At 41.0% G+C, this 23,950-nt stretch overlaps 1 protein-coding gene across 1 annotated transcript in view; it reads left to right on the forward strand.

Annotated features, from left to right (window-relative positions):
* Positions 1-23,950, forward strand: part of BMAL2 (basic helix-loop-helix ARNT like 2) — a 416,858-nt gene that overhangs the window by 252,895 nt on the left and 140,013 nt on the right. The window contains 1 exon segment of the mRNA XM_053719098.1: positions 21,842-21,921. Coding sequence (XP_053575073.1) covers positions 21,842-21,921 — 80 coding nt within the window.

Below are 23,950 nucleotides of genomic sequence, written 5' to 3' on the forward strand. Positions count from 1 at the left end.
GGTGTAATTTTTGATGAGGAGGATATAGAGTTATTGTATGAGAACTCTGCCATTGATAATGATAACCAATCATCTTGAAGATGAGTTACGTAACCTCTTAAGTACTGTTCTAATATTTGGTTTATCCTTTCAGTCAAACCATTGGTTTGTGGATGGAATGATGTGGATAGCCTAGAGTCAATCTTTAGTATTTTACAAAGCGATTTCCAGAAAGATGAGGGGAATTGTGTACCCTGGTCAGTGATTATAGTTGTAGGAAGTCCATGTAGTTTAACTATAGAGTCTATGAAAACAGTTGCTGTTGTTTTAGCTGTAGGTAAACCTTTTATTGGAATAAAGTGAGCTAGTTTAGTGAAGTGATCTACCACTAATAATATTGTGTCATGTTGTTGTGAGTTTGGTAGCTCAACTATGAAATCCATAGAGATTGTTGACCAAGGTATATCAGGGATTGGGATGGAAGTTAAATCCAATTGGTTTTCTAGGATCCATTTTATTTCTGGCGAGGCTCTCACAGGTAGTGACATTTATATATGGAAGTGTTCATTTGTGGCCACCAAAAAGTACCTTCTGATCAAATCTATGGTCTTTTTAACACCAGGGTGTCCAGCCATGAGGTTATCATAAAAATGAGAATTAATGGTTTCTCTGAGTTTTGTTGGTATGTACATTTTACATTTATGATAATACAACCCAGAGTTTGGTTCTAGTTCACAGTTCTCTGGGACTTCTGGGTTAGATTCCAGAGTTTCCAAAATCTCTTTTTCTAAAGAGGTAAGGTTTGCCAATAATTTTTCTGGCGGAATGATTTGAGTTAGAGAATCTTAAGGAGGGGTGAAATCATGTATTCTGAATAGGGCATCTGCCTTACAATTTTGGGTACCAGGTCTGTAAGTGATGCGAAAATTAAATCTATCCATGAACAGGGCCCATCTCACTTGTCGTGAAGACAAAGTTTTATTAGTTTTCAAATATTCTAAATTTTTATGATCTGTATATATCAGAAAAGGTTGAGTTGTTCCTTCTAATAAATGTCTCCAATTTTCTAGTGAACATTTAATGGCCAATAGTTCTTTATCTCCAATTGAGCAGTTGCACTCAGCTGGTAAAAGTGTACGTGAGTAGAAGGCTATAGGATGAAGTTTGGATGTTTGTTCATTACGTTGTGACAAAACGGCTCCAATTCCTGAGTTTGAAGTGTCAACTTCTAAAACAAATTGAGCTTTATGATTTGGGAGTGTTAGAATGGGGGCAGTGGTAACACTTTTAAAAAAAAAAAAAAAAAAAAAGTCAAAAGCTTGTTGTGCTTCATCTGTCCATAAAACATTTTGATGCTTTTTAGTGAACTTGGTTAATGGTTTTGTTATTGTTGAGAAATTGGAGATAAACTTTCTATAAAAATTGAAGAACCCCAAAAACCTCTGCAGAGCTTTCACAGTAGTGGGTTCAGACCAATTTGTAATTATAACTACCTCTTCTGGGTCCATTTGGATGTGGTTAGGTGATATGATGTAACCCAAGAACTTTATTTTATTTACATGAAATTGACACTTCTGTAATTTTGCAAATAATTTATGTTCTCGTAGGCGTGTAAGCACCCAACGTACATGTTTTTCATGTTCCTGGAGATTTTTAGAATATATGAGAATATCGTCTAGATATATAATTACGCATAAATCAGTCAAATCTCTGAATATTTCATTTGTGAAGTGTTGAAATGTGGCTGGGGCATTACATAGCCCAAATGGCATTACAGGTAGCCCTCAGTTTACGCTGGGGTTAGGTTCCAGAAGGAATGGTTGTAAATCGAAACCGTTGTAAATTGAAACCCAGTTTATAATGTAAGTCAATGGGAAGTGAGGGAGAGAGGTTCCAGGCCCCTCTCAAAATTGTCATAAGTAACACCTAATACATTATTTTTAAAGCTTTGAAATGAAGACTTTAAATGCTAAACAGCATTATAAACAGTATCAAATAATCACACAACACAGAATATATAATTAAACTAAGTTAAATGAACAAAAACATTTGCTAAACAGCATTATAAACCTAAAAAAATAATCACACAACACAGACTTCACTTGCATTTTTCTGCAAACAGTTCTTTCTATGCATTCCAATCTGGACTGATTTATAGACAGGAAGATCTTGTTCCTTTGAAATCTGCTCGATAGCTCAGGTCTGGTTAAATTGATTAACTTCAGCTTGCTTGGCTTTGCTGCAACACAAGCGGACAGCTCCACCTACTGGCTATTTTAATAAATGCACTGCTTCTCAGTGCTTTTCAATAGCAGTCACATGACTGGAAAAAAAGGTTGTTATTCTGAAACGGTGTAAATTGAACCGTTGTAAAACGAGGGCCACCTGTACATTATATTGATAGAGACCATATCTAGTACGAAATGCTGTTTTCCATTCGTCACCTTTTTTAATATGTATTAAGTTGTAAGCCCCCTTTAAATCTAATTTGGTGTAAATGGTAGCATTTGTTAGTCGTTCGAGTAACTCAGGTATAAGTGGTAAAGGGTAACCGTTTTTAATGGTGACAGCAATGAGGGTTCTGTAATCTATAATGGGTCTTAAGGTATCATCTTTGTTCTTCACAAAAAATATACCGGCTGGAGAAGTAGAATATGATATAAAACCTTTTTTTAGGTTCTCGTCAAGATATTGAGGCTCATTTATCAAGCTCCGTATGGAGCTTGTGGGTCCGTGTTTCTGGCGAGTCTTCAGACTCGCCAGAAACAGCAGTTATGAAGCAGCGGTCTAAAGACCGTTGCTCCATAACCAGTCCGCCTGCTCTGAGCAGGCAGACAGGAATCGCCACAATTCAACCCGATCGAGTACGATCGGGTTGATTGACACCTCCCTGCTGGCAGCCCATTGGCCGCAAGTCTGAAGGGGGCGGCGTTGCACTAGCAGCTCTTGTGAGCTGCTGGTGCAATGCTGAATACAGAGAGCGTATTGCTCTCCGCATTCAGCGAGGTCTTGCGGACCTGATCCGCACTGTCGGATCAGGTCCGCAAGACCTCTGATACATAGGCCTCATTGACGTAAATGAGTTAATTCATTGTGAGATAAAGGATACATTTTACCACGGGGTATTTGTGACCCAGGGATGACGTCAATGGGGCAATCAAATGACCTGTGAGGAGGTAAAGTTTCTGCTTCTTTCAAATCAAATACGTCAGAAAGATCCTGATACACCTTTGGTACAACAACCTCAAGACTGGACAGTGATACATGTGGGAAACAAATTTTTTGACAGTAATCAGATTGAAACAATGTTTTACAGTATGTTCAGTCAATCTGTGGGTTGTGTTTTTTTTTAGAATAATGGTATGATTAGATATGGGAATAATGTCAAAAGTTATGTACTCTGTGTCCTTCAGTTGTTGACAATAACATAGGTATGGTGTGATTTGTTTATGGGTCCCATTTGTATGAAAGTTCCATCAATAAATTTTACAAAAATTGGTGTTTGTTTTGTCACAGTAGGAATATTATTTGTTTTAACAAATTCAGAATTTATGAACAATCCGCATGCTCCAGAGTCTATTATGGCTTCAGTCTGAATAAGTTGTTGATCCCACTGTAATGTAAAAGGTATAGATAAGTGAGTTTGTTGTTTAATGGGGTTTATACTGTTAATAAACTTTTCCTTACCCTTTTTCTGTCTTGCAAGAGATGGGCAGGCAGAAACTAGATGATCTTTATTTGCACAATATAGGCACAAGTTTGCCAATCTACTAAGATAATAAGTGCCAAGTAAGAGCACAAATACTTAGTAGATTCTGGCCAAGCAATAAGCAATTATAGTAGTAAACATGGTTATAGTTTAATATCAGATGGTAAGTATATAGCAGCTGTATATCTGTTAGCGTCTGCAAAGTATCAAGCAATAGGCCAAACTGACGCCCAGTGAGAGAGGTAAGTAAAGACTCAGCATTCATATAACAAATCACAGAGAACATAAGCATAGAACACAGTCTGTGGTAAATACAACAGCAACTCAGTAGCGGCTTTGAAGATACAATACTTGCGGTTCAGAGGAACAACGAATGTTACTGTTACACGATGAACAGTTCCAGATGAATAGATGTGCATGGTGAATGAGCAGCGAGGTTCTGAGAGTAAGAATATCGGTAGTTTGTAATCCTGCGTAGCAGTTTAATGAACTGTGAGAGTTTCCAGTAGCAGGTTAGGTTCCGGAAAGGAGAGAGATTCAGCAGGTGGAGATAATTATAAGTTGCGGTCAAAAGGCAGCATTGAGACTTAGAGAATATATTCACAAATAGTATATTAAAGATAATAAGTGCCAAGTAAAAGAGCACAAATACTTAGTAGATTCTGGCCAAGCAATAAGGCTTGAGAATAGGTTCAGAGATCCACAGCAGTGGCATAAACTTCAATAATCAGGCAATGATAGGTGTTAGGTGACTGTTGCCTGAAATAGTGTTGTGATGCAAGAAGGTGGAGTCTGACTTAAAGGGATATAACAGAACCTGTCCACCAGGAGGAGGCAAAGACCCACCAGCCAAAGGCATAAATACTCCTCCCACTTCCCCTATCCCACAGTCATTCTTTGCCTTTCGTCCCAGGAGGTTGGCAGAGATGTGTCAGAAGTTTTCTTTTAAAATGATTCTACTTTTATTATCTTTTTCATATGTCTCTTATGGAGGGTGCTACCCTTCGACATGGGACGGGAGATTTAAGTAGTCCTGTCAGTCTCTCGTGGAGGGCCTGGGCGAAAGTGAGAGTCCGGAGATGCAGTGGGAGCTTCCCCTGCAACACCATCCCGACTCGTACTCACAGCTCCGTTTCAGCACTTGGCGTTGCCAAACTTCATTTTGCTGCATGCTGTCTTCTCTCAAGTCCATGACGGAGGTGATGCTACTATTCGTCACACTTGAAGGGCCGTGTTCCTTTTCCACGGCGTAGATTCCGGTAAGATCGTTTTATTTTATTCCGTTATCTGTAATGTGAATATTATGACAGTTAAGTATGGGCCTCGCTTTTGCACCTTCTGCTCTGATCTGGGAATCATGGGATAATTCCTCCTTAGGATGGATTAGTGAATCGGAAGGGTTTCTTTTTTATCATGTTTCTTATGTGATTCCACCTGCTTGTGTATGTGCATAGGGGCTCTGCCTAGGTGGAACATATTGGCTTGTTCTTTCGGTTGTGGTTTACACGGCCTATAACTATACCTTCGGGTTATGCCTATTTTATTCAGACTTGTTTAACTTTTTCTGCGGGCCTAGTTTTGCCGCCCTTTAGTGGCACGCTTTTTGGGATTTTGCGGGGCATCTGGTGACCGGGCGCGTTTTTACGCTTGGGTGGGTCTTCTTCCCCTTCCGCATTCCTGACTGTGTGGCGACGTAGGAAAGAGTCTGCTCCGCTGAGGTCTGATCAAAGGAGGTGGTGAGTGCCCCCAGCCATTGTGGGTGTCAGGTGCAGTCGCTTTTTGTTCCATTCTCTGTTTATCTTGTGCAGTCTTAAGCCATGGAGGATTCCAATGCCGGGACTATTTTTATATCCGATTCTGAGTCGTCCTCGGATGAGGACTGTAATTTGGCCCTGTTATCGCAAGTCTGTCAATCTTGTCACTCGTGCCTAGATAGTTTACCGGGTCCCTCGGGCTCGGGGGAACCTGGGCCTTCCGAGCCATCGGCTTCTGGGTGCTCTGCTCCTCAGGAGACGCCTTCCCAATCGCATACTCCTTTTACTTTTGAGGTTTGCCCCGATGTTAATGTCCCCTCCACGCAGGGTGGAGGGGACATTTTTGATTTAATATTTTAATGGCGCTGATTCGCTTGCAGGACCCTAATGTTTCCTTGCAGTTATGTGCTTGCCTGCCTATTCCGGGTGTTCAGACAGTGAACGGCACTATAATATTCCCCCCGGGGGTGTTTCTTCCCCCTTGTTGTTCCTTTCGTTATAGGATTGTGCGGCTGCGTGTCCTATTACGAAGACTTTTTGACTTATTGGGGGATCCTTTCCTTTATGGTCCCAGGACTTCTCCGTTCTCGCAAGGTTCTACGAGATAGGCTAGTGGGAATGTGTCTCTCCCCCGTCTGTCTACTGTGAGCTTTCCCAGTCTTTTTTTCTAAGGGTTACGGCTTCCGTTTGGCAGGTTCTGCAGAGACATAGTTCCTTCTGGGCAGATGCCTGCGGGTGCCCTTGTTTTTTTCTTTTATCCGGTCCGGATTATTTTTCTTTCCGCTTTCCCTATGGGAATTCTGGTATTGCTTGATTTAAGTGCTTCTATGGAAGTTGTTCCTGGATTTCTTCCTGAGTTTTGTGTGTGACCTGTTACTTGTTAGTGACACATGATGCGCCTGGCTGGTCCGGTGGGACCTACTGATTCTCTTGTTCTCTTGTTGATGTCTGAATCGCTTGGGCTGGCCCGTGTCAGTCCGCACCCGACGTCTGGACCATTGGTATCCCACCACATCCTTTCGCATCTCTGATCCGAGGGGTGTGGTCCTTACTGTGTGGAACGGTTATGCCCTTTTAAGCTACTGTTGATGGTTCTCCTAGAGTCTTTGCCATCGTGTAGTTTAGGCTGTCATGCGGAGGTGGCTAATTTTTTCTCTACCTCTGCCCCTGGGAGCCTTTTAGGCTCTGATGGGATTTTGGATTGACTTCTCCGGTGTTGTCATTGGTGACCTGGTCGTCTTTATCCCCCTTGGGGGTTTGGGCCTGTGGTGGGCTCTGTTCTTGGAGTCCTGTGCCTCGGGGTTACTGATTAGGGTTTTTTTCCCTAATGAACTCGTGCTGCAGGTGTTTTTCGCAGTATCTCTTGTGTCCTTCTTGGATTTTGATTCAAGGTTCTTTTTCCTCGTTGAGATAGCTTTCCAGCTTGTCCGGCTTGGAGCATGTTGCATTGGGCGCTGACTTATGGAAGTCTGGTTTCCTCCTTTATGATTCAGTTGTGGATCTCGGGGGAGAGTCTAGGGTTCTGGCAGTCTAGCTCTTTATCCTATCTTTATTTCCCTGTTTTGCCCCTGGGATTTGGGGTTGGGTCAGGATGGGTCCTATTGTCTCCCTTTTAGGGAGTCTGGGGTATTTTCAGTTTGATACCTTTGTGGAGGATGGGCTCTGGGCCTTTTTGTTAATGGGGTTCCCTTTTCCTATTCCTTTTTCGTGTCTAGGACTAGCTCTAGCTCGGTTTGACCTCTTCTTCCCCTTTGTCTCTGCCTTCTGCAGACTTTGTCACGACGCATGGGTTGGGCTTGTTGGTCCCCTTGCTGCTTGTGTTAAGGGGGCTGGAGCGGTTGCTCTCAGTCTTGGGCCTTTTGTTGGGTTCTGGGAAATCCGTATTCCTTTCTGTCCTAGGATTTGCGCTGGTCACTCAACACTTTGGGTGTTCTGTGTCTGTACAATCATTTGTAGATTGGTTGGGTGTCCTGGGGATACGTGCTCCCTGTCTCGCGTTTTTCTGAGGGAATCTTGTCTCTTTTTGGATTAGCTTCGCTGCCTAGTAAGCAGAAGATTTGCTGTTGGGAAACAGCTGCAGTTATTTTACCTTGTCTGCTGGCAAGCTATTGAGCCTATGTGGCCTAGTGGTTAGCTTGTCTGTCTAGCAAGCTGTAGTTCTTGAGTTTGTACTCAGCTGCGATTACTTGCTATTTTATATCTGATGCCTGTGGGATTGTGTCCTCAGGTCTCTGGGTTTTTTCCCAGGGTCTGGTCACTTTTCTCAAGCGTGCCTGGTGGTCCTTCCTTCCCTTTTAGGTAGCGGTGGGGTTCTGTTGGTCAGCTATTTTGGCCTACAGTTAGCTTTGCTACCCTGCTTGCAGAAGGTTGCTGTTGTCTCCAGGGCAACTGTTGCTCCTTGAACGCTAGCATGCACTTTAGGGTTCCTTGTAAGTTTTTTTTCTGAACCCTCTGGGGGAGTTGGATACTTGGGATCTCTTTGTTCAGAAATGTTGATTCAGGAAGTATGTTCCGCTGCTCTGCGGCCTATAGTGGTGTAGTGTTCTGCGCAGTTTCAGTTGCCCAAGAGCGGGATGTTTCGTATCCGTTTTCAGATGGGGGCTCTGCTTATTTTTGCGCCTCTAGTTTTTGTCATCCTTTCCTGTCTCTCTCCTGAGCTTTTCTCCGGCTACGGAAATTTTTCCTTGCTTCTGAGGCGTCCTCAGTCTCTTGTGGTCTGGGGTGTGGGATTTGGTCTGTTTTCACCCTTGTGGTGCTGATTTAATCCTGTCGGATTCTGAATGTTACTTGGCCTATTGATATGGACTCCGGGCTCGGATCCAATTTCAAAGTATGATGCCTAGTGTGAAGATACAACGCTTCCGAATGGAGGGTTGTTAGTGCCAATCTAAGGTTGGCTTTTTCTGGCTACCCGCCTGGGATATGGGTCTGACTTTTCAGACGTCATCATGGTTCTTACAGGTCCCCGGGGACTCAGAACCGTAGTTTCCATTCCTTTGGAGTTGGGAGATGTGAACGACCTCCGTGGTCTAGTGTTCCGAGTGGTGAACAGTTAGCGTCCTCACTTAAGGTTCTTCCGGATGCTGACTCTTTAGCCTAATAACATTATTTTGCGGTGGCAGAGTCTCCTCCCTTCCCGCCTTGGGTAGGTCATCTGGTCTGGAAGTGCGGGCATGTCCTTCCTTTGCTCAGAGTTTTGTTACTCTAAGAGGTGGAGTGCAGGGGTTTCCCTGCCTTCTGTGGGGAGCTGCAAGGCTTCCAGCTTCTACCATGTTAAAGGGGTTTTTGGAAGATTGATCCTGCATGGATCTCTGGAGGCTGTTGTCTCTTCCATTTATGATCTACCCTTGGTCTGACCAAGGTCTTCGACGCTCGGGTGTTATTTTCGACCTCGTTGCAGATCTAGCCTTGGGGCTTAACAGTGAAGGACTGAGGTCAGTTACAGACGGTCGCCCTTCTGGGGTCAGGTAGATGACCATTTATCCTCAATGCTCTGTTGGGGCTTTGTGGAGGGAGGTTTACGTCTCGCTCACTGGGATGCCAAGCAGAAGGTCCAGGGTTCACATTCACCTTCAGGTGCTGGTTGTTACCTTGCCAGCGTGTGTAACACGTAGTTAAACTTGTCTACAAGATTTTTCCTTGCGATCCAGGAGCACTGGGTGCCGAATTCTTAAACTGGTCAGGAGTTCTTTCAGACTCTTGGGTTTGAGGCTGTTGCTAGGTCACTAAGTCTATGGACTTTAGATGGTGCGCTCCTAATCATAGGCGGCAGCTTAGTGTTCCTCAAGCAGTTAGATCTTTCGATCAATTCCGTTTTTCGAGGACTCTGGCCTAGAACCATGTCTCTCCCTGGATCGGGTGTGGACGGTTCGGTTTCACCTTAGGTTTTGTGGTCCCGTGTGTCCCTTGGAAGGGGGCGGGGTTCTGTTTCTCATGGGAGATTCCTATCTGCCTGAGGCTTAGGTTATAGGTCGCTCTGACGGGTCCCTACTGGTCTTCGAGCGCATTTGATGTTCTTCGTAGACTCCCAGGTGTCCTTTCATCTGGGTTGGCGATATTGGCCAAGGGGTCTCGCCTCTATGGTAGGGTGGTTCCGTTGCTTGTTCCCTTTCTCTCCTAGAGTGGGGGATGGGTTCTTGTGTGTTCTCTTGATTTGGAGTTACCTCAGTATCTGTGACGACCTGTGGGTCCTTGTTTTTCTTGCCTTGAAGGATTTTTTTGTTCCCTTCTTGCGTTCTCAGAATCCTAGAATAGGGAGGCGTGGAGTAGTGACTGGTTCAACCTTTCCTGCCGCAGGAGGCTGGGGGGTTTGAACACTGGTAAGGCTCCTGTTAATTGTTGGATTCTGATATTTAGATGCTGGGGGTCTGAGAACTCTCTATTTCCTTGGGAAGTGTTCCTAATTTTTTAGGGTGTCAGGTAATTGCAGACTGGGGTGCCTTTCGAAGGGGCTGCCTTTTTTTTACCCACCCTTTGTTTGCATTCAGTGTCCTTTAGCTTGGGTGTTGTTTTCCCAAAAGTAATTAATGCAGCTGTGGACTCTTCCCATTTAAGAAGAAAAACAGAAATTATGCTTACCTGATGATTTTCTTTTCTTCTGACGGGAAGAGTCCACAGCTCCCGCCCACGTTTTGTGTATGAGGAGGCAGTAATTTTGGTTCTTCTGGCACCTTTTTCACCCTGATATTTCTCCTACTGTTCCTTGTTCCCTTGGCAGAATGACTGTGGGATGAGGGAAATGGGGGAGGTATTTGAAGTCTTTGTCTGGGGTGTCTTTGCCTCCTCCTGGTGGCCGGGTTCTGAATTCCAAAAAGTAATTTTTGCAGCTGTGGACTCTTCCCGTCAGAAGAAAAGAAAATTATCAGGTAAGCATAGTTTGTTTTCTTTCTCTCTTTCTTTCTTTCTTTCTTTCTTTCTTTCTTTCTTTCTTTCTTTCTCTATTTCTCTCTTTCTCTCTTTCTTTCTTTCTTTCTTTCTTTCTCTTTCTTTTTCTCTTTCTTTCTCTATCTCTTTCTTTCTTTCTTTCTCTCTTTCTTTCTCTTTCTTTCTTTCTCTTTCTTTCTTTCTTTCTTTCTTTCTTTCTCTCTCTCTTTCTTTCTCTCTCTTTCTTTCTCTTTCTTTCTCTTTCTCTCTTTCTTTCTCTTTCTTTCTTTCTTTCTTTCTCTCTTTCTTTCTCTTTCTCTCTTTCTTTCTCTCTTTCTTTCTTTCTTTCTCTTTCTCTCTTTCTTTCTCTCTTTCTTTCTTTCTCTCTTTCTCTCTTTCTTTCTCTCTTTCTTTCTCTCTTTCTCTCTTTCTTTCTTTCTCTTTCTTTCTTTCTTTCTTTTTCTCTCTTTCTTTCTTTTTCTCTCTTTCTTTCTCTTTCTTTCTTTCTCTCTCTCTTTCTTTCTCTCTCTTTTTCTTTCTTTCTCTCTCTTTTTTCTTTCTTTCTCTCTCTCTTTTTCTTTCTTTCTTTCTCGTTCTTTCTTTCTTTCTCTCTCTCTTTCTTTCTTTTTTTCATTTGTTCTCTCTTTCTTTCTTTCTTTTTTTCATTCGTTCTCTCTTTCTTTCTTTCTCTTTCTTTCTCTCCTTCTTTCTCTTTCTTTCTTTCTTTCTTTCTCTTTCTTTCTCTTTCTCTTTCTCTCTCTCTCTCTCTCTCTCTCTCTCTCTTTTCTTCTTAAAACGGGGAGAGTCCACAGCTGCACTCATTACTTTTGGGAAATACAGAACCTGGCCACCAGGAGGAGGCAAAGACACCCCAGCCAAAAGCTTAAATACCTCCCCCACTTCCCTTATCCCCCAGTCATTCTTTGCCTTTCATCACAGGAGGTTAGCAGAGAAGTGTCAGAAGATTTCGGAGTAGTCTCTTATGGAGGGTAGTACTCTTCGAGATGGAACGGGAGTTTTAAGTAGTCCTGTCAGCCTCTCAGTGAGAGCAGGGATGAAAGTTAGAGTCTGTGTTACTGTTCCACGGCATAGATTCTGGTAAGATCGTTTCATTTTCCTTTCATTGTGGGAATGTAATGTAAATGATAGAAGACAGGGTCTCAGTGGGACTCCTTTATCTTTATGGAATCAAGGGTTAATATCTCCTGGGGGGGGGTTATTGAGCAGTGCAGGGACTTTAATCATGTGTGTTATGTGATTCTGTCTGCTTATGTGTAGATATGTTTGGGCTCATGGTTATTACGGAGCGTACAATTTTTTCGAGCTACACAGTTCTTGTGGACTGGTGCACTTTTCTTTGGCCTACATGTCGCACCTCGTGACCGGGCGTGGTCACGTTTTCGTTCTCCATTTCTGTATTTGTGACCGAGTGTCGGTGGAGAGGATCTGTTTCTCTACTTGTCTGGGTCATAGGAGGAGGTGAGTGCCCCAGCCATTGGGGGTGTAAGGTGCCAGTTGCTTTGGTCCATAATTTAATAAGTCAAGCTATGGAGGATTCTGATAGTTTGGAGAAGGATTTCTCTGATCTAGATTCCGTTACTTGCGTAGATTGTGGGGAGGCCAGGGTTATCCAGCCCAATCATTTATGTTCCATATGCCGTAATAGAGTGCTCTCTTCTCCCTCTGGGATAAAGTTAGAGACCGCTGAGCCATCCACATCTTTCGATTCTGTGTCTCATGAGGTGCGTTCTCTAGAATATTCTGTTCCTACACAGGCAGTTGTCCCGAATACCGTTACCCCTTCTCCGGAAGGAGGTTTATTTCCACCAGAGGTTACTGCACGTTTGGCGCACTTACATCTTCCTAATTGTAAACGAAGAGTTCATCTGTGTCCCCTTAACCTGGGGGTGTCAGGTGCGAGTTCGGTTATATCGGAGCTTTCAGGGTCAGGGCCTTCAGATGCCCCGTCGGAGGTGGATTTTGCATTTAGATTCAGACTGGCGCACCTGCGTGTACTGCTGTGGCATGTGTTGGCGGCTTTGGAGGATTCCAGTTCTGATTCATCAATGGCTCCTCAGGCTTCTGAATTACATGGCGAACAGCGCTAGACGATGGATGAATGAGATCCTACTCTTGGTCATCTCTTGTTTTGTGTGTCTAATCCCAGTTCTGAGCTCCTGAGGATTAGGATATCTGACAGGCTGGTCCTGTTAGTGTTTCATTCCTCTTTGGCGTTCACCTGCGGGTGATCGGATAGGATGTGTTTTATTTCTTTATTTTGGAGCTTGTGGCCCTTGTAGATTTTCCTTTTTAGGGAAATTCTTTTTTCTCTGGGATTTTGATGCTAGCGATTTTATGGTCACTTTCGATGTTATTTCCGGCGGAAGTCCAAAAAAACAAAAACAAAAAACATTATTTTTTGACAATTTTTAAGCCTCAGAGCTTCTTTGTCTGTCATTTGTCTGTTTGTTTAGTTTAGCCCTGCTAGGGTTTAGTACTTTCAGTTAGCCCTTAAACAGTTCGGTTGTACCCTGGTCAGCAGGCTGGTCCTGGTTGGGTACTAGTCCACTCTGTTCTTTTGAGGTTATATCAGACATTGTGTATCCTTGACAACAGGCTGGTCCTGTTTGGGTACTTACCGCTAGATTTAGAGGCGTTAGCCGTCAAAACCAGCGTTAGGGGCTCCTAACGCTGGTTTTGGCCGCCCACTGGTATTTAGAGTCAGTCAGGAAAGGGTCTAACGCTCACTTTCCAGCCGCAACTTTTCCATACCACAGATCCCCCTACGCCATTTGCGTATCCTATCTTTTCAATGGGATCTTTCTAACGCCGGTATTTAGAGTCTTGGCTGAAGTGAGCGTTAGAAATCTAACGACAAGACTCCAGCCACAGATAAAAGCCAGGAGTTAAGAGCTTTCTGGGCTAACGCCAGTTCATAAAGCTCTTAACTACTGTGCTCTAAAGTACACTAACACCCATAAACTACCTATGTACCCCTAAACCGAGGCCCCCCACATCGCTGCCACTCTATTAAATTTTTTTAACCCCTAATCTGCCGACCGCACACCGCCGCAATTTATGTTATCCCTATGTACCCCTAATCTGCTGCCCCTAACACCGCCGACCCCTATATTATATTTATTAACCCCTAATCTGCCGCCCCCAACGTCGCCGCCACCTACCTACACTTATTAACCCCTAATCTGCCGATCGGACCTCACCGCTACTATAATAAATTTATTAACCCCTAATCCGCCTCACTCCCGCCTCAATAACCCTATAATAAATAGTATTAAGCCCTAATCTGCCCTCCCTAACATCACCGACACCTAACTTCAAGTATTAACCCCTAATCTGCCGACCTGACCTCACCGCTACTCTATTAAATTTATTAACCCCTAAAGCTAAGTCTAACCCTAACACTAACACCCCCCTAAATTAAATATAATTTTTATCTAACGAAATAAATTAACTCTTATTAAATAAATTATTCCTATTTAAAGCTAAATACTTAGCTGTAAAATAAACCCTAATATAGCTACAATATAAATTATAATTATATTGTAGCTATTTTAGGATTAATATTTATTTTACAGGCAACTTTGTATTTATTTTAACCAGGTACAATAGCTATTAAATAGTTAATAACTATTTAATAGCTAGCTAGATAAAATAATTTCAAAATTACCTGTAAAATAAATCCTAACCTAAGTTACAAACAATTAAACCTAACACTACACTATCAATAAATTAATTAAATAAAATACCTACAATTATCTACAATTAAACCTAACACTACACTATCAATAAATTAATTACATACAAATACCTACAATTAAATACAAATAAATACACTAACTAAAGTACAAAAAATAAAAAAAGAACTAAGTTACAAAAAATAAAGAAAATCATTTACAAACATTAGAAAAATATTACAACAATTTTAAGCTAATTACACCTACTCTAAGCCCCCTAATAAAATAACAAAGCCCCCCAAAATAAAAAAATGCCCTACCCTATTCTAAAATACAAATAGAAAAGCTCTTTTACCTTACCAGTCCTTAAAAGGGCCTTTTGCGGGGCATGCCCCAAAGAATTCTGCTCTTTTGCCTGTAAAAAAAAACATACCCCCCCCAACATTACAACCCACCACCCACATACCCCTAATCTAACCCAAACCCCCCTTAAATAAACCTAACACTAAGCCCCTGTTTATTTAAGGGGGGTTTGGGTTAGATTAGGGGTATGTGGGTGGTGGGTTGTAATGTTGGGGGGGGGGGTATTGTATGTTTTTTTTTTTACAGGCAAAAGAGCAGAATTCTTTGGGGCATGCCCCGCAAAAGGCCCTTTTAAGGGCTGGTAAGGTTAAATAACTTTTCTATTTGTATTTTAGAATAGGGTAGGGCATTTTTTTATTTTGGGGGGGGGGGGCTTTGTTATTTTATTAGGGGGCTTAGAGTAGGTGTAATTAGCTTAAAATTGTTGTAATATTTTTCTAATGTTTGCAAATTATTTTTTTATTTTTTGTAACTTAGTTCTTTTTTTATTTTTTGTACTTTAGTTAGTGTATTTATTTGTATTTAATTGTAGGTATTTGTATGTAATTAATTTATTGATAGTGTAGTGTTAGGTTTAATTGTAGATAATTGTAGGTATTTTATTTAATTAATTTATTGATAGTGTAGTGTTAGGTTTAATTGTAACTTAGGTTAGGATTTATTTTACAGGTAATTTTTAAATTATTTTAACTAGGTAGCTATTAAATAGTTATTAACTATGTAATAGCTATTGTACCTGGTTAAAATAAATACAAAGTTGCCTGTAAAATAAATATTATTCCTAAAATAGCTACAATATAATTATAATTTATATTGTAGCTATATTAGGGTATATTTTACAGGTAAGTATTTAGCTTTAAATAGGAATAATTTATTTAGTTAGATAAAAATTATATTTAATTTAGGGGGGTGTTAGTGTTAGGGTTAGACTTAGCTTTAGGGGTTAATAAATTTAATAGAGTAGCGGTGAGGTCCTGTCGGCAGATTAGGGGTTAATACTTGAAGTTAGGTGTCGGTGATGTTAGGGAGGGCAGATTAGGGGTTAAAACTATTTATTATAGGGTTATTGAGGCGGGAGTGAGGCGGATTAAGGGTTAATACATTTATTATAGTAGCGGTGAGGTCCGGTCGGCAGATTAGGGGTTAATAAGTGTAGGTAGGTGGCGGCGACGTTGGGGGCGGCAGATTAGGGGTTAATAAATATAATATAGGGGTCAGCGGAGTTAGGGGCAGCAGATTAGGGGTACATAGGGATAACATAAATTGCGGCAGATTAGGGGTTAAAAAAATATGCAGGGGTCAGCGATAGCGGGGGCGGCAGATTAGGGGTTAATAAGTGTAAGGTTAGGGGTGTTTAGACTCGGGGTACATGTTAGGGTGTTAGGTGCAGACTTAGAAGCTGTTTCCCCATAGGAAACAATGGGGCTGCGTTAGGATCTGAACGCTGCTTTTTTGCAGGTTCAAACGGCCCCATTGTTTCCTATGGGGGAATCGTGCACGAACACGTTTTGGAAGCTGGCCGCGTCCGTAAGCACCGCTGGTATTTAGAGTTGCAGTGGCAGTAAATATGCTCTACGCTCCCTTTTTGGAGCCTAACGCAGCCCTTCTGTGAACTCTAAATACCAGCGGTATTTAAAAGGTGCGGGGGAAAAAAAGCATGCGTAGCTAACGCACCCCTTTGGCCGCAGAACTCTAAATCTAGCGGTAAGTTTGCTTACCTCTTGTTATAAGGTTGTTTTTCTTGTTTCTACAAGTTATAGGAGGCCCTTCTATCCTAGATATTAGGCTGGTCCTACTTCATTTCATCTTGGTGGGGCGTCTGATGTTTTGTCATACTCAATACGACCAGTGTTTTGTCCCTGCATAGCTTACATGGTTTGCTGGGATTACGAATTCTGCTATGACAGTATATTGTAGTTCCTGAGGTCCTTTGGACAGGAGCTAGAGTCCTCCCTTCTGAGGGGGGAGGATCAGATGACTGCATGGAGATTTTCAGTACCTATTGGTACTCCTTATGGATTGAATTGTCCGATTTCAGATCTCTTTCGCCAGTGTTGATCTTCTCTTCTTTGAGGATTGCTATGCTTTTCGCTTCCCCTTGCCTTTTGGGGTAGGACTTTCAGTCATCTGGTTGCGGAGACTCGGTTCTTAGGGACTGTTTTTGTCCTTGCTGTATCCTCTTTTTGATCCTACATACTTGGGGATCTCGGGATTGTTATGCAGTCTCTCTTGCTTTCAACCGATAGGAGTTTTAGGATGCTCATTCATTCGTTTATTCCTTGAGCTGTAGGTTGTCCAAGGGTTGATCCAGACTGGATCTTTAGAGACTGTCATATTCTCTCAATCATGAGTTCTGATCTTTTTTGGGTCCTTCCTTTGTCTTCGTTTTTTGTGGGTGTTATCTTAGAAGCCTTTTGGGACTGAGTGGACAGCCACTGGGATACTTCATGAGAGATCAGATTTCAAGACCCCATAGGGGTATGGCATGCATCAACCTTTGTGCAAATTTCATTTCCAGTAACTTTGTAGTTGTTCCGCAAGGTTTTTGATCTTGATCCGGCACCTGTTTTTGGGGTCCGGTTTTTTAACCTAGTCCTTGTCTTTGACTTGGCAGTTTGGTTAATCTGTTTTCCCCGATTTTCATAGTCTTGGATCTGTCTGGCGTTCAGCAGTAGGCTTGTTTTCCCGGTCCTGGGAAAATTTCCTTGTTCCTACTGGAGCGGTTTCTTTCTCTCCTCTGGAGAGATGGAGGACGTTCTTACTGTGACTTTCTTTACTGAAATATTTTGTATAGCTTTGTATTTATATCAAATACAGAGGTCACGTTATTTTCTTCATACACATTACATTATAGGAATTAAAATGGACTTAGGTTGTTGTTCCTGACATGCACAGGTATATCTACACATAATACCACAACTGTTACCCTTCGCTAAGGCACTACAGCGTTAGGATTTAGGAAATGTAGATTTAGGTTGAAATAGAGCGATCACATTGATATATATGAGTCCCGTTGGATGGTGTTTCATGTTTACACCACATGTTTTGGATTGGTTCACTAGCAGTCACGTCACAATGAATATGGGTGTTGCACCAGTTATATTAAATTCAAAAATTTTAGATTAACACAGTTATTAACACAGGGATTATATTAGATTAGGTGAGCTAATAACACATTAGGTACAATTACGGACATAGATTTGAAATATTACGTTATGATTTAACATTCATAGGGCTTTGACATTACTGATCCATTCATTATTTTGGTTTATAAATGGAATATGGTGTATTATCTCAAGTGGTAGCTCCGGCTGTCATGCAATTGTCACCATTGGCAGTCCGATAGACTCTAAAATAGTGAGAGATACAGGATAGTCACAGATCACATACGAGATTTATAGGCGTGTTTATTATTCATATGATGCAACATGACACTAGACACTGACATAGGCGGAGGGTAAGGGAAGCTACTGCCCAACAGCTATCAGCTGTAGAAGACACGTAAATAAGTATAAAACATAACGAGTTAGACAGATAGTTGTACAATACATATATCAGCACTAGTAGGATTCAAGAGTTATAAGTTATCACATCATCAAGGTTGGTATTAATGTTCAAATTACAATCAGACAGGCTTGGTTACTCTATGTTTAACCAGGAAGGTATTGGTCCAGTGGTTAATTGTCTTTTAGAATGGAACATCATTTATTATATAAAGTTGTGGCTCCGTTGGTCACACAATTGTTTACGATTGCCAATTCGATAGACTTTTAAACTGTGAGAGATGCAGGATAGTTATAATGCTAGAATGCACACGAGATTTATAGGCGTATTTGTTTACACAATGTAATATGACGCTAGACACCGCCACTGGCGGAGGGCAAGGGAAACAAACATTAAATACGAGATAGACACAAAGTTCTTTGATATATATTTGCATAATTAAAGGGACACTGAACCCAAATTTTTTCTTTCGTGATTCAGATAGAGCATGCGATTTTAAGCAACTTTCTAATTTACTCCTTTTATCAAATGTTCTTTTTTCTCTTGGTATCTTTATTTGAAATGCAAGAATGTAAGTTTAGATGCCGGCCCATTTTTGGTGAATAACCTGGGTTATTCTTGCTGATTGGTGGATAAATTCATCCACCAATAAAAAAGTGCTGTCTAGAGTTCTGTACCAAAAAATAAACTTAGATGCCTTCTTTTTCAAATAAAGATAGCAAGTGAACGAAGAAAAATTGATAATAGGAGTAAATTAGAAAGTTGATTAAAATTGCATGCTCTATCTGAATCACGAAAGAAAAAAATTTGGGTTCATTGTCCCTTTAAGATTCAAGAGTCCTTTGCTATTACACCATTAAGGTTGGCAATGATGTTCTAATCACAATCGCAATAGGTCCTGTAAGTCGATGTTTCACAAATAAATAGGTCAATAGTAAATTTAATATAACGAGTAGGACACAAAGTAGAAAATTCAGGTTAACAGGGGAATAACGCTTTTTAATAATTTGATATAGATCAAACATCATGGTTATATTGCTACACACATCATGGAAGGTAAATTACCGGCTATTGCTCATTATATGTGGGTAACCTTCATATTGTATTTTTATATGACAGAATTTTGTGGGCTATAGGAAGAGTTGATTTGATAACTATTTACTATTTGAACCACCTGTATAGGGAGGTGGGTTAACATACTCATGTTTTTATTGGACAAGTTTAGTTTAAAGCTTAGAGCTCTCAGTTAGGGTCTATATGCCTGATGAAACAGCGTATGAGCTGAGAAATGCGTTGCAACATTTTATTACATAGTGGTGATTGTTGTACCCTATGGTTTTATACTGTATTTTATTAAAAGTGGATTTTATACTTTCACTTGACTGAGAGCCTGAGTTTTTACCTTGGGGAGACGCTCCAAATGGAGGTGTGCAGGATCCAAGGAGCAGTGAGCTGGGACACTGAGAGATCCCAGAAGGTGTTACTAAGCACAAGTGGGTGCTGCTTCCATTGTGAGTACCTGTCTTACATTCTAGTTTGATTGTATATTGTGTAAAATATATTACACTAGGAGGCGCCCTTCTTTCTTGTGTGTTCCCAAAGAATTGTTGAACTATTTTACTGAAATATTCCTGGGTTCCTTCGTTTTTCCTTCTATTTGGAAGGATCTGGTGTACTGCGCCTTTCCAATTGGCTCCTCCTGAGGTAGTTTACCTCATCTGACTCTAGGAGTTCAGTGGGTCAAGGGTTTTTCTTGTCTGCATTATACCCTCCCTTCGGGTTTCTGAGGGGTAGTGAGGATAGGTATCTTGGATCCCGAGTTAGTCTCTCTGGGTGTCGGTGCCTCTTTCCTGCTTCTTTTCCTTAGGAACTCGTGGCTGGAGATTGTTATCTGTCGATGCTGGGATTTTTTAATCTCTCTTGTCCTTTGGGACATTAAAAGTCACTTCTGTGATAGGACTGTTCGATCGGAGTAGGGGTCAGGAATTCTGACTGTTCTGTTTGGGCATCGACCACTTATCTTGTCTCCCGAAGGATCCTTACTTAGGTTGGGAGGCCATGCAGTTGCTTCGGGAACCTTCCCTTAGCGGGTAGTTGGCTCTTCTTAATTGGTCAGGGTGTTGTCCTCCCTTACCCCGTTTTCTAGTAGGGAGGGAGTGGGTCCGCCCTGCTTCTGAGTTTTTTTTCTCTTGTTCTTTTCCAGGAATGTCCTGGTGCAAGTTTGCTAACTACTCGGTTGGCTATGGTTGGACGTTTAGTCTGACTGCCTATCTGACGGAAGCCTGCGGCTTTCGTTTGTGGCATAATAAACAGGTGTTGCTATCCTGTTCCTGTTCTGCTCCAAAGGTTTTTTTCTGACCTACGGGTGTTCAGTTTCTCTGTGCTAGTTAGCTGTCTATGGTGAGGTAGTTTTTGTTCTACCTTTTGTCCCTTTGTCCTTCTGGGACTTCGGTTCTGGTTAAGGATTTCCATTGGTTCTTTTTTGATCCATGTAGGAGGTGATCTGGAATTTTTCCTTTCTTTGCTCTCCTCCGTCAGTAGAGTATTTTCTACAGGACTTTGTCCTCTTGCAGCCTGGTAGCTTTTTTAAGAGTTATGCTAGGGGCTTCTCTCTCTGTTTTGTCCTTGATTCTTTGGGGATTGTTTCTGGAGGTTCTTCTGACCTTATTATCTGATTCTTTCCTTCTTTTAGTTAGGGAGAATGTGGTATGGGAGTTTGTTTGTTGTTTCCCTTGCCATTGTTAATGGAGAGGTTTTTATCTGTGTGCTGCTAGAGAGTGGGACTTCCGTCTCCTCAGAGACATTTGTGCTCAGTGGAGTCTAGAATTTAGTGTGATTTCTAACTGGGATCCTTATGGTTTCTAATTGATGGGCAGTTACCTTGTCATCTTCCATATTTTGTTCTTCCTACTTCTGTTGAACGGGTTGTGTCAGGCTGTGGTGCCATCAGAATAGCCCGCCTCTTTGTTCCCGCCCGTTTGCATTCAGTGTCCTCTATAAGCTTGGGTATTGATTTCCCAAAAGTAATGAATACAGCTGTGGACTCTCCCCATTTTAAGAAGAAAAACTTAAATCATGCTTACCTGATAATTTTCTTTTCTTCTGTACGGGGAGAGTCCAGCCTTCCACTTTCTGTTCCCTTCCTCTCTCTGCTTTTGACACCTTCCTCTCCTCTGCCCCTCTTCACACTGTCACTTTTCTCTCTCTCACACCATTGCCCTCTTCTCTCCAATCTCACAACTTCCCCATCTCCCCTCCTCTTTTCCCCTTAGAAAACAAAGGTGTCTTGATTGTCTTTCTAAAGCTCTTGAAATGATCTTGCACTGACCATAGCGAGAGATAAATCTACAAGAGGACGTAGTCTGGCACCTTCCAGTTCTGTACGACTTAATGTGTGCAGTGTCCAATGATCAGAGATCTGCGGTCACTGATGTGATGGGGGATGAGTTCTGTACAAGCACAGATATATCACTTAGTTAACTTGTGACAAACAAAGTAGTTCTCATCAGAATAATACAGGGATTTAAATTGTTCTCTGTATTTAAAATCAAATGTAAACTTTCATGATTTAGCAACTTTCCATTTTAATTCTATTATCTAATTTGATTCATTCTCTTTGTATACTCTGCTGAAAAGTATATCTAGGTAGCCTCAGGAACAGCAGTGCACTACTGGGAGGTATCCGTTAAATAGTGGCAGCACATGTATGTCTCTTGTCATTGGCTCACCCATGTATTCACCTAGCTCCCAGTAGTACATTGCTGCTACTTCAACAAAAGATACAAAGAGAACAAATCAAATTTTATAATAGAAGTAAATTGTAAAGTTGTTTAAAATTGTATTCTCTATCTGAATCATGAAAGGAAAAAAATGGCTTTCATGTCCCCAAAAAGAAATATATGGAAAAATGTGAAATTGTGACAAAAGCTGATTGTTGTATTTCTTATAAATGAATCTTCTTTGGTTGTTTTCAGGTTCCAGCAGGTCTTTTGCAGAAGAGAGTTATAAGCCATCATTTTTACAGCACGACGAGCTCCGACACTTAATTCTCAGGGTTGGTTCAGATTCATTATATTTATATATGATTGTAGCATTATTATATAAATCTATACAAGGTAAGTGTATAGCTAACACATGCATAGTATATGAGTATGTGCTTGGTAATATAAAGGATTTTTATAACATTTAAAATTAGGTAGTTAAAGGGATATTCCAGTCAACATTTAAATGCACATGGATGAATTATCTTTGTATAGAAACATATTTGCAATATACATTTATTGGCAAAAATGCTTCTAGTAAAAGTTATCACTGTTTTAGTGTTAACATTTTTCTCCGTCCCCTTCGCTCTGCTCACGATCTCCTACTCTCCTGCTCCCTTGTTACCGCCTCACACTCACGTTTACAGGACTTCTCCAGACTGGAAGTAGCAGAAAGTCTGTAGCAACTCCTCCAACGAATACAAATTGATACATCCAAAGTAGATAAAAACGATACTTTATTGAAGCATAACTGCTGCATAAAAACAGTAGTTCATAGTTCACATGAATGGGGAATCCAAATGTGCAAAAACAGCAGACATGTTTCGTGTAGGGCTTCTGCACTTGTTCACCGCTATACACTGCACATCCGGATGCTCCCTTTTAAAGGAAAATACATCATTGGATACATTTACTGATTAATCAATTAGAAAGTTAACCCCATCATGCCATCTCAGTATATTCATAAGAAAAATACACTTGTGTGAAGGAAAAAAAACCTGTTCCATATCAGTACTTGCAATTAGATAAATAAATCCAAGGGGACAAGCTGAGAAGTGTTTTTAAGAGTGAGTTTGCGAACAAACTTATTTACGTCATGGATTGTGCCAAAGAGGTTAAAGGGACATTAAACACTTTGAGATGGTAATATAAAATGATAAATTGTATATAATAAAACAACTCTGCAATATACTTTCATTATTTATTTTGTCCTCTTTGCCTGTAATTCCATTCTGAAATTGTGAGCTTTTCAGTTCCTGTTAGAAATGGAAGTGCAGAACACTGTTAAATCCAGCACAACCATTGGCTGCACACTCTAGTGACCTATGTATAACTGTCCCTAATTGGCCACAGCAGAGAAGGTAACACAAGTTACAACATGGCAGCTCCCAGTGTTTTATAGACACTAAAACTTTACACTTATTTTGTCACTTTTTAAACAACTAATGAAACTTTAAAAAATACATCTACATGTTAGTCATGGACTAATCTTTTCTTTGAATGCATCATTCTATCTAGCGTGTATTTAGTGTTTAATGTCCCTTTAAAGTGTGAGGTGGGAGAGAAACGAAGGCCTAAGCTTAGAACTTCTTTCTCTGCAATAGTTAGATCAATTTTTGAAAGGTTCACAACATTAATTAAAGATATTTCCTTGTTTGAGTCCTCGTCTGGTATCTGTTCGGAGCTCTTTTGGTGCCTTTTCCTTCCCCTTCCACCCCTTCTGTTTTTTTCTTTTGGGTTTCGCTCCCAAACGCCATTAGCTTTTTGACTCCTCATTGTTAACACTAGGGGTATCTAACACAGATATACTGCTCGAGGCTACTATATCCTCACTCGAGTCAGGGTCAGAGTTCTCCAACTCATAATCTGTTTCTGCAAAGTGCACTTTTTTTATTGCTCTGTGCTTCTCTCCCCTGTTTGGTTTTGGGGAATCTGCGATTTATGATGCTAATATCCGTGTCCTATTTGTACACTTTGTCAAAGTCATAATCCCTTTTATCCCTTGCAATCTTTTGTTTTTTTAAAATCCCAAAGTTCTTTGGAACATTTTGCCATGTTCTCCTCAAATTTTGCATCATATGGTTTAAAATTGGTATCAGATTGTAAAACCAACAGATCTTTTTGTACTATTTTGATCTGTGTTACTAAATCTAGCCTTTGCTGTTTCTTAAATTCCACTAATAAATCCATAAGTGCAAATTAACAAATGTTAAGAATATTATTCCACTTATTGATAAATTCTATATCAGTCACCACAAAAGAGGGGAAGTTTCTAATCCTTAACCCTCTTGGTATCCTTTGTTGGCGTTTATATACAAGAAA

The sequence above is a fragment of the Bombina bombina genome, chromosome 6, assembly GCF_027579735.1.
Source record: "Bombina bombina isolate aBomBom1 chromosome 6, aBomBom1.pri, whole genome shotgun sequence".
Lineage (NCBI taxonomy): Eukaryota > Metazoa > Chordata > Amphibia > Anura > Bombinatoridae > Bombina > Bombina bombina.